The sequence below is a fragment of the Belonocnema kinseyi genome, chromosome 8 (genome assembly GCF_010883055.1).
Source record: "Belonocnema kinseyi isolate 2016_QV_RU_SX_M_011 chromosome 8, B_treatae_v1, whole genome shotgun sequence".
Lineage (NCBI taxonomy): Eukaryota > Metazoa > Arthropoda > Insecta > Hymenoptera > Cynipidae > Belonocnema > Belonocnema kinseyi.
The window spans coordinates 69,141,967-69,157,605 of record NC_046664.1 but is presented as its reverse complement, the minus strand read 5'-3'; the positions used below and the strand labels follow the sequence as shown (position 1 = coordinate 69,157,605).

The following is a 15,639-nucleotide window of genomic DNA, read 5'->3' as shown; positions in this document are numbered from 1 at the left end:
ACATGTTTTTTTGACTCATATTTATTTTTTCGATTTACGATTGGACCGTAAGACATAAAGAATTTGAAATCTACGATTTGAAATCAATAAATATCAACGGTCAAAGAAAGGATTGATTTGCTTCATCAAATCATTTTACAATTTCAATACTTTTAAAGGAATTATACATTTTAAGATTTTAGTGTATTTTTCAAAGTTCCCAGGAATTTTCAAGAGATTTAAAAAGTTACCGAAGATTTCGGTATATACAAAATCATAGAATGATTTTGTATATTTTAGGGTATTTTAAAAGATTACAATTTTTTAAATAGATTTCAATCATTCAAAGGAATTCTAACAAATCTGAAAGATTTTAAGATATTTTTTAATATTGTAAGGTATTTTCAAGAGCTTTCAAAAGATTTCAATAATTTGAAGGTATTCTAAACGATTTAAGACATTTCGAGATATTTTAAAGAAGTTTTTTAAGAGTTTAAAGGATTTAAAGTGTCGCAAAAGATTGGAAATATTTGAGGATATTATAAAATATTCCAATTAATTTGTAAGATATTTCAATAATTTGAAGGAATTCTAAGAATTACTAAAGATTTTAGGGTTTAAAAAAGAGCTTTAAAAAGTTACTGAAATTTTCATTGAACTAGAAACATGTTGCGGTATTTTAAAATATTCCAAAGAATTTTTAATATTTCAATAATTTGAAGTAGTTATACATGAATTTGACGATTTTAAGGCATTTTTAAAGATTCCAAGAAATTTTCAAGAGTTTTAAAAAGTTACCAAAGATTTTGTAGGATTTTAAATATTTTGGGGTATTTTAAAAGATGACGAAATTTTTAAATAGATTTCAATAATTTGAAGGTATTCTAAACGATTCAAAAATATTTCGAGTTATTTTAAAGAAGTTTTTAAAGATTTTAAAGGATTTAAAATGTCACAAAAGATTGGAAATATTATGGGACGTTATAAAATATTCCAAATAACTTTTAAAATATTTAATAAATAATTTGAAGATATTCTACAGGAATAAAAAGATTTTAAGGTATTTTTAAAAGTTCTACGGAATTTTTAAGTACTTTAAAAAATTATCAAAGATTTCTAAGGATTTGTAATATTTTGGCGTATTTTAAAATATTACAAATTTCTTTAATAGATTTCAATAATTTCAAGGAATTTTCAAGAATTTGAAATATTTTTGGGTATTTTTAAAAGTTGTCAAGTATTTTCAAGAGCTTTCAAACCATTTCAATAATTTAAAAATATTTTATTCATTCAATAAAAGGATTTTATATATTTTGGAGGTATTTCTAAAAAGTTTCGAAAGGTTTTAAAGGATTTAAAATGTCGCAAAAAATTGGAAATATTTTGGGATATTATCAAATATTCCAATTAATTTGTAAGATATTTCAATAATTTAAAGGAATTCTACAGAAATGTAAAGATTTTAATGTGTTTTTAAAAGCTCCAAGGAATTTTTAAGTGCTTTAAAAAGTTACCAAATATTTTGAAGAATTTTTTATGGTATTTTAAAAGGTTACAAATTTTTTAAAATAAATTTCAATAATTTCAAGGAAATCTAAAAAAATTTGAAAGATTTTGCGGGTATTTTTAAAAATGGTACGGTATTTTCAAGAGCTTTGAAACGATTTCAATAATTTAAAAATATTTTATACATTCAACAAAAGAATTTGATACATTTTGCAGGTATTTCTAAGCAGTTTCGAAAGATTTTAATGGATTTAAAATGTATCAAATGATTGGATATATTTAGGATATTATAAAATATTCCAAAGAATTTTTAATATATTTCAATAATTTGAAGAAATTCTAAAGAACTAAAAAGACTTTAGGGTATTTAAAAAATTTTTAAGGTATTTTTAAGAGCTTTTAAAAGATTTAAATAATTTAAAGATATTTAGGGTGGCCGCTGAAACGGGAAAATTTAATAAACAAATACATTTTTTAATAATCCATCTGTACTTTAAGTATTGAAGAAAGATTTGTCAAAACGGTTTTAAACCAGTTCAAAATTTAAGAATCTTCAGATTTTATCGTTAAAACTTAAATGTTCACAATTTGAAAGTCTCAGTCATTAGAATTGTTTCACATAGAAAACTTAAAATCTTTAAAATTCCTAAGAGCCTTTAAAATTTGAACGTTACAACTTTAATTGTTGTATTTGAAAAATACCTAATTATAAAGTGAAATTTTTAAATTTTGTTGTATAATTTACAAATGAAAAATTTGTAGAAAAAATCTGAGTAATTTTGAGAGATATTTAGGTGTTTTAAAAAGATAACAAATTATCATGCAAATTTTAGAAAGTTTTCTTAAAATCTTCTAGAATCTTTTTTGAAAATATTGTTTAAATCTTTGAAAACCTTTTTAAATATTCTCTTAAAATAATTCTTCAAAATGAAAAGTCATTTTTAATATTCCTAGGAATCATAAGAAAATGTTTTTATTCTTTTGAAACCTTTCACAATTCTTGAAAAAATTCAATTTTTTGTTTCAAATCCGCTAAAATCTACATTTTGTTTTATATTAGGCTGTCATTTCAAATTTTAATTTAAGTTTGAATCTTTTCAAAACTTCTACATATCTCTTAAAATTACTCAAATTTCGCCTAAAAATAATCAATGTTCAATTGTTATTTATACATCCAAGTTGTAAAGATATTTTCTAAAATTTACAAGATAATTATATAATTTGAAGGAATTCTAAAGAAAAATAAAGATTTTAGGGTTTAAAATAGAGCTTTAAAGACTTACTGAAGATTTCATTGAAGCTGAAATAATTTAGGGTATTTAAAAATATTGCAAAGAATTTTTTACAGATTTCAATAATTTAAAGGACTTCTGCAGAAATTTAAAGATTTTAGGGTATTTTTAATAGTTTCAATATTGCAAAGTATTAAAAATATTTCATTTAAAAGAATCTAAACAATTTTTATTAGATTTCAATCACTTGAATTCAATCTGCAGGATTCAAGGTATTTCCAATTATTTTTAATATTTAAAGATTTTAGGATGTTTTCAAATAGTCCAAAGAATTTTCAATAGATTTCAATAATTTGAAAGATTTTATGTTAATTTTTTTTAATTCGAAGGAATTTTCAAAAGCTATAAAAAGTTTCAGATATTTAAAAAGGTTTTTAAAGGATTTGAGATATTTTAGGGTATTTTAAATATTCCAAGGTATTCTTAAATGCTTCAAAAAGTTTCAAAGGATTTTTAATATTTTAGGGAATTTTTAATTCCTTTCAATGAATTTAAGGAGTTTCAAAGGCATGAACAAATATTTGCTTTAAATTCCAAGGAATTTTCAAGAACTTTAGAAAGTTTTAAAGTATTGGAAATTATTTGGGCTATCTTTAATCATTCGAGCAAAAAAATTAAGAGCTTTTAAAAGTTTTAAGGGATTCTTAGCAAATTTTAAGGAATTTTGATCAAATTTTAAAAGATTTGCAATATTTTAGGATATTTTTAAAGATTTCAAGGATTTTTCAATTCATTTCACTAATTTGATTGGATTTCAAAGGGTTTTGACCTGTTTTAGGGTATTTTAAAAGATTTTAAGGTATTTTCAAAAGCTTAAAATTTTTCAAGGAATTTCAAAGTATTTTAAATATAAATAAGATATTTTGAAGGATTTCACAGGATTTTATCAAATTTCCAAGAATTTTAAGATATTTAAAAGCTTTAAAGCTTTAAAAAATTTTTGAAATTAATTTGAATTAATTTGTAATTTATCTTAAATTTGTATAAATTTATCCTGAATTCTTGTAATTTTTTTGGAATTCTCGTACATTCCTTGATTTCTTCTAAATTCTACTCAATTCAACGGATTTTGGGGTATTTTAAAAAGATTCAAAAGAATTTTTAATATATTTTCATAATTTGCGAGGATTCGTAAGAAATTAAAATGTTTGAGGTTTTTTTTTAATTTTAAAGATTTTTAAGAGCTTTAAAATGTTCCCAAATATTTCAAAGGGTTTGGAATAGTTTTAAGTATTTAAAAATATTCCAAAACATTTTCAAAAGATTGAAAAATTTCCACGCATTTCAATGATTTTAAGAGATTTTTAACGATAACAACGTATTTTAATAAATTTTCCGAGATTTCAGTAAATTTCTCTTAATTTAATGGGACCTTATAATATTTTAGTGGATTTCAAGGAATTTATCCACAATAGATGAGTGATTTATCAGGATTTCAAATATTTTGAAGATGTTTTTAAATATTTCTTGCAATTCATTTGAATTATTGAGATTTCTTTAGATTTATTATAATTCTCTTAAATTTATTTGACTTACTGCACTTTTTATTAATTCTACCTAATACAATGTATTTTTTTTAGTGTTTTTTTAGTTGTTTAATTTTTCCTGAAGTTTTTTAATTCACCTTGAATTTTCATGAATCTTATCGAATATTTCGGATTCCTTTTTTTCATTTTTTTTTTAATATTTGAGGACTTTTTTTTAAATTCCTAAAAATTTCAAGAACTTTAAGAATTTTTAAGGGATTTCGTCTTTTTTGGTATAAATTCCTCTTCTAGGTTAAAAATAGATATTTTTGTTTAAAAAATCAATTATCCTAAATAAAGATTTATCATTTTAGTTGAAAATTCATCTTTTTTTTAAATTTAACTATTCCAGTTTAAGATTCATGATTTAATTAAAAGTCTTCTCTTTAGTTAAGCATTAATTTTTTAAACTAAAGATTTAACTATTCAATTTTTGGTTGCAAAATTATCTCTTTTGATGGAACTTTAATTTTTTTAACTGAAAATTTAAATATTCTATTCTTGCTTGAAAATGGTTCTTTTTTAGTTGAAAATTTAAGAATTTGGTTTTTTTAAAAACCGTGCAATTTATTGATAGGGAAGAAACCGGGAAATGTCCGTAAATTTATTTTAAAACCGTGATACCTAATTTATTTGTTTATTTCTGGTTGAAAATTGTACTTTTCTTGGTGAAAATTCAACTATTTGATTGAAAATTTATATTTTTTATTTAAAAATTGAACTATTTGTTTGGGACTGTATGCACTTTATGAAAAATTCATCTTTTTGTAGAAAATCTTGATGGTTATAAATTCATCTTCTCTGACTAAAAATTTAACTATTACATTTTTTACTGAAAATTGATCTTTTATAGTTTAAAATTCAACAATTTGGCTGAGAATTTGTCTTTTTCAATTGAAAATTAAACTATTTCCTTGAAAATCCACGTATTTTGTTAAAAAATCGATTTTTTTGGTAGAAAATGATGTTTTTCTTTCAAAGTTAATCTCCTTATTAAAAAATTTTTCTTTACAATTAAAAATCAATTATTCCAGTTAAATAATTATCATTATAGTTGAAAATTCATTTTTTAGGTTGGAAATAAAATTACTTGGTTAAGAGCTAAACTCTTTTATTAAATTTTTTTTTTTTTTTTCGTTGAAGATTCGTTATTTCAATTACAAATTAATTTCTGTGATTAAAAAATGAGCTTCTATTTGCGTGAAAAAATCTTGTTACTTTGGCTGAAAAGGAATTTATTGCCAAAAATTTAACTGTTTTCTTGGGTTTCTTTTTTGGTTGAAAATGATTTTTTTTAACTGAAAATGTAACTATTATTCCAGTTGATATTCCATAATTTCAGATTAAAACAGATATTTCGTTAAAAAAAGATATTTCTTAGTTGAAATTGTTTTTGTTTTAAATTAATTTTGTTTACTTGGAAATTAAACTATTTCAGTTTGAAGATTCATCATTTATTTTGTATTTTTTTTGCTTTGTTGTGTTAAAGGATGTTTAGAATGAGCGTCACGAATTAAAATAAATGTTTACGTTTTTTTGACAAATATGAACGTTAGTTTTAGTTGCCCGGGAAATTTTAAAAACTTGATCTGAAAAAACCGGGAAATGACCGGAAATTTGATATCGTCCGCCGAATCGCCACCTCTATTTTGTTAATAATTATTGTATTATTTATGTATTATTATATTATTATAATACTTAATTTTTAAATTTGACTTTAAATTTATTTTAGCCCATTTATAAAAGATTGTATATGAAAAAAAAATAGAATTGAACAAAATAATAAAATTGTACGTTTTTAGCCAAGATCTACAGGGGAACACAAAACCAAACCGACGCAGACTGGAGTTCGAGATTTACGTGGTTTTGGTTTATCGCCAGATTTGATTATATGTCGTTCTGAAAAGCCTGTAGGCGAAGAAATCAAGGAAAAAATTTCGAACTTTTGCCACGTTCCACCTGAGCAGGTACGTTTAATAATACATTTAATTTCCTTTCTTACACAGAAAAAAAAAGTTTTCGAAATTTTAGTTGACTTTCTGAAAAAAAAAGAAAATGAATGATTCCATTTTTTTCAAAGAATTCCTCTTCTTTCCTATCTTTAAGAAAGTTGAAACATTTAGTAGAAAGTTAATTTTTTTTGGTTGACAATTCACCATTGTAGTTGAAAATTCAACTTTTTAGTAACAAAAAATGTTTGATCTTCAGTTTCTTGACCATGTGAAATTAATAATTTTGTATTTTAATTCGACTTTCTCTTGGTTCAATCAATGTTTTCTGAATATTCATTTAAACATTTCGAAATTAAAAAATGTTTGATTCAAAAATGAACTATTTTTTTGAAACTTCAACTATTTGGCAGAAAATTGACTTTCTTGATGAAAATCCATACTTTTTAAATTAAATATTTAACTTTTTTGTAGAAAAATCCTCGATCTTGGTTGAAAATTCAACTTTTTGATTGAAAATTAACTGCTTTGATCAAAATTCTACTTTGCAAGTTTAAAATTGAACTGTTTGCTAAAAACGTGATCTTTTTGGCTTGAAAATTCAACTGTTGGGTCGAAAATTGAACTGTTTTGTTGAAAATGCGTCCTTTTAAATTGAAAAAACATCTTTCTTCTTTCAATTGATATTGTGGGTTGAAAATTCAAATTTTTTGTAGCAACTTCGTCTTTTTGGCTGGCAAAGTCAACATTTTGGTAAAAAATGTAACTACATGGATGGTTGAAAATTAACTTTTTTGACGAAAGTTCTAATTTTCGAGTTAAATAAGTATTTTTTCTGTAGAAAATTCATAGAAAATTAAATTATTTGCTTGAAAATTAATGTTTTTCGTTTGAAAATTTAGCTATTTGTTTAAAAACGCAAGTATCTTGTACAAAATTAATCTGTTTTGGTAAAAACCTAATCTTCTTGATGGAAAGTTTTTTTGTGTGTGAAAAAATAACCTGTTTGGTTTAAAAATTCATAGTTTTTGGTTGAAAATTAACTCTTTTTATTGAAAATTCGTTATTTCGGTTTGAATAATCGTCTCGTTTAATAGCATTTCATCTTTTTATAGTTAATCCAAGTGTTTGTTTGAAAATTCTTTTATTTTGTTCCAAATTTCGTTAGAAAATTCAACTAACTTAGTTGAAAATTTAAATATTTAGAGAAAAATCCACCTTCTTTTGTTTTAAATTCAACCAATTGGGTAAGACTTGAACTACTTAGTTAAAAATTCATATATTTTTTTTAAGATTCACGTCTTTGGTTCCAAGTTTAACTATTTCGTTGAAAACTCGATTTTTTTATTGAATTATAACTTTTTTCTCTGAAAATTTAATTATTTCATTTTTTATTGAAAGTTTATCATTTACAAGTTGAAAATTCATGTATTTTGTGGAAAGTTCGTCTTTTTGAGTAGAAAATGTATCTTTTTGATTAAAGATTTAATTATTTTGTGAAAAAGTATTTTTTTTGTGAATCAAACTAGTTACAAAAATTGTTATTATGAAAATTAATTTCTAAACTTCCATTTTTAGTTGAAAACTTTCTAAAATTCCATTTTTTGTTGAAAACAGCTCCTTTTAAATTGAAAATTTAATTTTTTATTGAAAATTTAACTATATAATTAAAAGGTCAAATAGTTTTATAGAAAATAAATTTTTCGTCATAGAGAAATTAACTTTCTTGATTGAAAATGAACTTTTTTGTCGGAAATTCCATTTTTCGTCTTTAAAATTCAACTCTCTTGTAATAAATTCGTCTTCTTGGCTTAAAAACTCAACAATTTGTTTAAAAATCTAACCATTTGGTTACAAATTCATCAACTTTTTGGTTAAAAATTTAACGGTTTTTTTATAATTTATTCATTTTGTTTAAAAATGGAACTATTTTTTGAAAGTCATCTTTTTTGATGGACAATTTAACTTTTTTTATTAAAAATTCGTTCCTTTGGACTATAAAAACTCATATTTTGTGGTAGAGAAATATTTTTTAAATGAAAAATTTAAATAATTCATCTCTTTGATATAGATTCTTTTTTAATTGAAAATTAAATTTATTTCGTTTTGAAATTTTAGGAATTTAAAGCATCGTATGTATATTATTTTTGATATAATAATTTTTTGTTGTTGTGAAAAATGATCATATTTCCCCTATTTTAAGATCAATTTGTCAAGTTTTGGCAACTTATTGTTTCCGTTTACAGTATGAGAGTGCTACCATTTTTTTATTATTAAAGTAAAATTTAAGTTTTTTTTTTCTTCATAATTTTGGTCAATTTAGAAAAGTGATTTTCCTTTATCCACCGTTGCAGGGAATGTATATACTTTGTGGAAAATTCCTCTTTTTCTGTAGAAAATTAATCTTTGCGGTTTTTTTTGTTAAAGGTTCATCGTTTCAATTAAAATTTCAGTCCTTTGGTCGAAAAACAATCTGTTTCATTGGAAACTTCGTTTTTCCTTGAATGTTTTTTGGTTGAAAATTAGTATTTTTGTAACTGAAGATTTATTTTTTTTCCAGTTGAATATTCCATGATTTTAGTTAAAAGCTTATATCTTGGATTGAACATTCATTTTTTGACTTAAAATTTAAGTATTCAACCTTTGGTTGAAAAATAATATTTTTTAGATGAAAATGCGTCTTTTTTTGGTAGAAATTAATGTTCTTGGTTGAAAATGAATCTTTTTGGTCAAAAATTCTATTATTCTAGTTCAAGATTCATCATTTTTAGTTGAGAATTCATCAGTTCGGTTGAAAATTGAATTATTCTATTTTTGTTTAACATTGATCTTTTGTAGTTCAAAATTTAAGAATTTGGATGAAAATTTGCCTTTTTAAATTGAAAATTGAACTGTTTTGTTAAAAATTCACATATTTTGCTAAAGAATTAATTTTTTGTTAGAAAATTATCTTTTTCTTTGAAAGTTAATCTTCTTGTTTAAAAATTCTGCTATTCGAATAAAAATTCAAGTATGTCAGTTAAATACTTATTACTTTATTCAAAAATTCATCTTTTAGATTGAAAATAAAATTATTTGATTGAAAGTTAAACTCTTCTGTAAAAATTAATTTTTGTTAGTTGAACGTTTAACGTTTTAATTCAAAATTCATCTCTGGTTGAGAAATAATCTTTTTTAGATGTAACTTTTTTTAACGTTAATTTTGTTGTTTGTTGAAAGTGATATTTTTAACCAAAAATTTAACTTATTCCGATTAAAAATTTCCTAGTTGTAGTTCAAAACTCATATGTTTGGTTAAACACTAATTTTTTCGATTAAAACTTAATAATTTTAGTTTTGGTTGAAAATGTATCTTTTTTACTAAATTTTTTTAAAAATTAAACTATTTTAGTTCAAGATTCATTGTTTTAGTTGAAAACTTTTATGTTTGGTTTAAAATTTATTTTTTAAATAAAAATGTTACTATTCCATTCCATTAAAAACTATCTTCTTGTTTAAAAATTCATCTTTTTGGTCGCATTTTCAAGTGTTCCAGTTAAATATTCATAATTTCAGTTGAAAATTCATCTTTCTGGTTTTTAAAATTTAATTATTCTAGTTGAAGATTCATAATATTATTTTTAAATTTATCTCTTTCGTTGACAATTGAACTATTGTATTGAAAATCCGTTTTTTCTTTGCTGAAAATTAATTTTTTCAACTGAAAGTTTAATATTTAATTAACTGTGAAATGAATGTTTACAGGTTTTAGCAATTCATGATCTTCCGTCGATCTATCAAGTTCCTCTTCTAATGGAAAGTCAAGGTGTCGTGCCTTTCCTTATTGACAGATTGCAATTGAATATTCGACTTCCAAGTCCTCGTAATTTTATGCGCAAATGGCGTGATCTTGCTTATCGCGTTGAACATCTCCGAAAAGAAGTTACAATCTCTTTAGTCGGAAAGTACACAAAATTGCAAGATTCGTACGCATCTGTAACAAAATCATTGCAACATGCTTCTATACATCTGGGCTACAAGTTGAAATTAAAGGTATGTAATCAATTTCCCATAATTTTCCTACTTTTTTTTATATTACACTAATGCTACTTTCACAAATTCCTGTTTGATTCATCTATTTTTTCACTTTATCTTTAAACATATCTTCAAACTCCTTTGATAGATTGGCTAAATTAACGTCCGTCATTTAAAAAATCAGAGTTAAAAAATTTTTAACAATATTCCAAGAGTTTAAAGGATTTTAAAGGATTTCAAGGTTTTGAAAGAATTTTATAGGTTTAAAAAATTTCAGACTTTAAAAGATTTCTTTTTTTTTTTTAGAACATATTCCAAGTTTTTTAAGAGTATCAAAGGATTTTAGGGAAAGTTAAAAAACTTTCAGAAAACTATAGCAATTTTACAATATTGGAGGGATTTTTGGGATTTGAAATTAAATTAAAAATTTTTATTATATTAAAAAAAAGGCAAAGAGCAGGGTGGCCGCTGGACAGTTTTCAAATAATTAGTTGAATTTTTATGTTTTTCAATTATGCTATTATTTAGCTTACAATACGCAATTCAAAATTTTTTTACTTAAAAAATTTTATTATTAAGCTTACTTTTTTAATTTGAAGGATTTTTAAATGCTTTCTTAAAAACTTGAACAAAAAAAAAACAAAAGCCTTTGATGTTGAAAATATGGGAGAAAAAACATTTTTATTTAAGAAATAAATACATTTTTTTTAATTTATCTATTCTTTAAATAATAAAAAGCGAACAAAAACGATTTAACAAAACGATTTTAAAACGGGTTAAAATTGAATAATTTTCAGATTTTAACGTTAAAATTTAAACGGTTACAATTTGAAAATTTAGTCATTAAACAAATGTGAACGTGTGACTGAAATTTTATATACTATTTTCAACTTAAAAATAACTTCATAATAATATATTCTTAATTAAAGGATTTTACTAAATTTAATATATTGTTTCAGTCTAAAATATTCAATTTTTAACCCATTCAATTTGAAATTTTTTATTAAAAAAAAAAGATTAATTATAGAATATTTAGCAATATTTGAATTTTTATTTAAGACAAGTAAATTGAAATCAAATATTTAAAAGTAAATAATCTTTAACTGAATCGTTTGACATAGAAAACCTGGAATCATTAAAATTTCGAAAAGCCTTTAAAATTTGAACATTACAATTTTAATTGTTGTATTTGAAAAATGCTTAATTCGTAAGTGAAATTTTTAAATTTTGATGTAAATTTTACAAATGAACCTTTGTAGAAAAAATTTGAGTGATTTTAAGATATATTTAAGAGTTTTAAAAAGATTAAAAATTATCATCCAAATTTTAGAAAGTTTTCTTGAAATCATCTAGAATCTTTTTTGATAAGTTTGTTTAAATATTTGAAAAACTTCTTAAAAATTCTCTTGAAATAATTTTTCAAAATGAAAAATTATTTTTAATTTTCCTATGAATCTTACGAAAATGTTTTTATTCTTTTGTAGCCTTTCACAATTCTTGAAAATAATCTAATTTTTTTGTTTGAAATCTGCGAAAATCTTCATTTTGTTTTATATTAGGCTATCATTTTAACTTTTACATTAAGTTTGAATATTTTCAAAACTTCTACATATCTCTTAAAATTACTCAAATTTCGCCTACAAATAATAAATGTTCAATTGTTGTTTACACATCTAAATTACAAAGAAATTTTCTCAAATTTGAAGGATTTTCTGAAAATTGTAGAAAAAAAATCAATTAATTTTGACAGATATTTAGAAGTTTTGGAACAATTTCTAAAATAATTTTATATTTAAAAACAATTTAAAGCAACTTCTAGATTTCTCAAAATTTTTAAATAAAATTTTGAAGCTCTCCAAGGATGTTTAAACTATTTAAAAAGAAAATAATAGAACTTCTAATTTAAGAAGTGTTTAGTTAAAATTTTACAATTATTCAATATTTAATGTTTCTAGCTTAAAATTCCTTAAAATTATATAATTTTGAAAATTTTAAAGGTCTTTAATTGTATTTTTAATTTAGAGCATTAAAAATAATAAGGTAGATATACATTTTTTTATATTAAAAAATATCAGTACCTTCAATTTTATACGCATAAATTATTTAGCATTTGAATACATTTTTTATTCAAAAACTTTTAAATTGCAATTTTAAAAGTTCAAAATTTAGCAGTTCCACTTTGAGTGCTTTCATTTGCAGCTCAGTTTTCATTACCTCAGGGGGAAAATTTTTTAGCTTTAGTGTTCCATTTTTTAAATTTCATTGGCCGTGAAAAATGTTTTCGAACCGAGAAATGACCGGGAATTTATTTCGTCGATTAAAACGGCCACCCTAAAAGAGCTTTTTCTAATTTAAGAATTTCAAAGATTTAATTAATTTCAGTGGATTTTAAAGAGCTTAGATAAAAGATTTAAATTTTAATTAATCTTAATTTTTTAATTTAAATTTTAAGGTATTTCAAAGCATTTCAGAAAGTTTAAAGGATTTGATTGAATTATCCAGGATTTCAAGAGAGTTTCCAAAGATTACTAGGGGTTTAAAAGATTTCCAGGGATTTGCAGGAAGTTCTAAAGAATTTTTGAAATAAATTTAATGAAATTCAGGGTATTCCTAGCGATTTCTAATCATTCGAAGCGAATTTTTTTAAATAACATTTAAGCTTTCAAGGGAATTAAACGCATTGCAATAAATTTCACAAGATTAAAAGGCTTTTATTGAATTTTTAAAGGTTTTCAAAATTTCTAAAGATTTTAAATGCTCTTTTTTAGATACATTTGATCAATTTCATTAATAAGAATTTTAAAATGTAATTGAATTCAGTTTATATTAAAGGGATTTTAAATGATTTCCAAAATACTGATTTCTAGAGAATAAAAATTTTAAGGGTTTCCTACTGAATACGATTTCTACTTATTTTAACTTATTCCAAAATATTGAAAAACCAAAGACTTTTAGGGAATTAAAAGATGTCCAGGGATTTTAAGATATAGGGAATTTTAATTTAAAAAACTTCAATAAAATTTATATTCAAGGGATTTAAAATGATTTCTATTTATTTTAAATAATCTTTACAATTTCCAAAGAAAAGATACCAAGAGATTTAAAAAACTTTAAGGCATTTTAAAGAATTTTCAAAGATTTTTAGAGAATTTTGGCAAGCAAATAAAATGAAATAAAATTTTAGCATTTTAAAAAATTTCGGGGGATTTTAAAGAATTCTGCAGGAATTTTAATAGATTATTACCATTTCTAAAAGATAGTTTTCAAACGCTTTGAAAGAATTTGCTAGCATTTGCAAAAATTTGCAGGGGTTTTTAGAGAAATTTGGACCAGGGATTTTAACGGATAGATAACTTTAATGAATAATATTAGTTTAATTTATTTTCAAAGGGATTAAAAAAATTTTTCCAATATTTAATGAGGTTTTGATATCCCTTAAAATCTCTCAAAACTCTTGAAACACTATTTTACTAATATTTTTTTAATTTTATGTTGTTTATTTTTTATGTTTACTTTTATGTTGGATATTATTATTATTATTATCATACAATAAAGAGAATGATTTTTCTTATAGTACATTGATGCCTGCAATTTAGAAGAAGAGACGAAACAGTCAACCCCTGTAATATTCTATGAAGCATGGCAAGAATTGTGCAAAAGCGAGTAAGTATTCCATTAATATTATATACATTTTTGATTAAAAAATTATTTTTTTACCTGGAATTTTACAAATTTTTTCAAAGAAAAATCTATCTAATTACTTTAAATATCACAAATTTCATACCACATGATATAATTCAGTTTAAAAAAAAAGTTCGATTTCAACTTTTTTGTTTTTTCATGTTAAGTTTAATTGTTAACCTTTTCTATTATTAAATCATTCAGTTAACAATGCTTAATTCTAAAAGCTTTTATTCTAAAAATTTTCGATTGTAGGTCATTTTTATTTATAAAATAATTTAAACATTATTTTTAACATTAATTTTAACTTCACGCACTCGAAAGAAATAAAATTTTGTATGAATTCTTGAACCTTCAAGCCAAAATACGAATTTTATCTACAAAAATGGAATTTTCAAACATAAAATAATACTTTTCAGCAATAAATTAATTTACCACGAAACTGATGGACTTTTATCCAACAAAAATTAAATTTCAAACCACGAAAGAAAAAGTTAGAACTAAAAAGATCAATCTTTAAAAAATGGAAGCTACATTTTCAGTTAAAAAATGAATTAAAAAAAGGCTTTTCTGCTAAACCGTTAAATTTGCAACCAAAGACATAAGCCTTCAATCAAAATGATAATTTTTTATTAATCTACTTAAAATTTTACCCAAGTTGTTGAATATTTAATTAAAAAAGATTAATTTTTAACAAAGCAGTTAAACTTTCAACCGAAGAGATTAATTTTCATCTAAAAATATAACCAAATCTTTCAAACCAAATATATGAATACTCTAGCAAAGAAGAATTTTTAACTAAAAAGTTGAATTTTGATTTTAAAAAATAAAATTTCTTTCTAATGCAGATGAGTTTTTAAATCAAAAAAATTAATTTTCAAACAAATAGTTGAATTTCCAACCAAAAAGGGTTCCATTTGACTTTTTAAGGTCAGTGTATCAATTGTGTAAAAAAAAATAAGTTTCTGGGAAAAGAATTCAATTTTCAATCCCAAAAAGGACTAATTTTTTAACCAAATAGATGACTTTTTAACTAAATAGTTTAATTTTCGAACGAACACAGTTGTATTTTTATACAAGAAAGATAAAATTGCTCTTAAAACAGAGGAATTTCAAATAAAAAAAAAATTGTATGATTAAATTTTCGTCCTAATAAGATTTCAGTTTACTTTCTAACGCCAAAATAAAAATTGTAAACAATAAGTTATCTTTATGTTAAATAGTCCAATTTTTAACCAAACAGTTACATTGTTGTCCAAGAAAAATGAAAGTTCTGCAAAAGTAGGTGAATTTTGAAATCAAAAAGACAAATTTTCAACAAAAAAACTTGCATTTTTGTCCATAAAGATTTCAAATAACTTTTTAACATAAAACTACGAATATTCCTACAATATTCCATTCTTAGCTTCTACAATTTAAAAGTTTCTAATGAAAAAAGCACCGTTTTTCAATATTTTGCATTTTTTAATTTTCAATATGTAATTATTTATTTATACTACGTCACCAATTGGGTTCAATTATTTTAGCAGAATCGAACGCTGTTATTAGTTTTCCCATATCGCATATTTATAAAAATTATTTAAACAATTTAAAAATAATGTTTTATTATTTTCCAGTTTAATTATTATTTTTCTAGTGATTTTGGAACAAAATATTTTTTTTTGAGATTCTTGGATCTTATAATTTTTTAAA

The 15,639-nt window shown here is 22.7% G+C and overlaps 1 protein-coding gene across 2 annotated transcripts in view; it reads left to right on the top strand.

Annotated features, from left to right (window-relative positions):
* LOC117178710 (CTP synthase-like) overlaps positions 1 to 15,639 on the top strand; it is a 44,906-nt gene that overhangs the window by 14,663 nt on the left and 14,604 nt on the right. For both annotated transcript variants that reach the window (XM_033370138.1, XM_033370136.1), the window contains exons 5-7: positions 6,106 to 6,270; positions 9,997 to 10,284; positions 13,841 to 13,929. In XM_033370138.1, the coding sequence (XP_033226029.1) occupies positions 6,106 to 6,270; positions 9,997 to 10,284; positions 13,841 to 13,929 (542 nt within the window). The remainder of the gene's footprint in view (positions 1 to 6,105; positions 6,271 to 9,996; positions 10,285 to 13,840; positions 13,930 to 15,639) is intronic.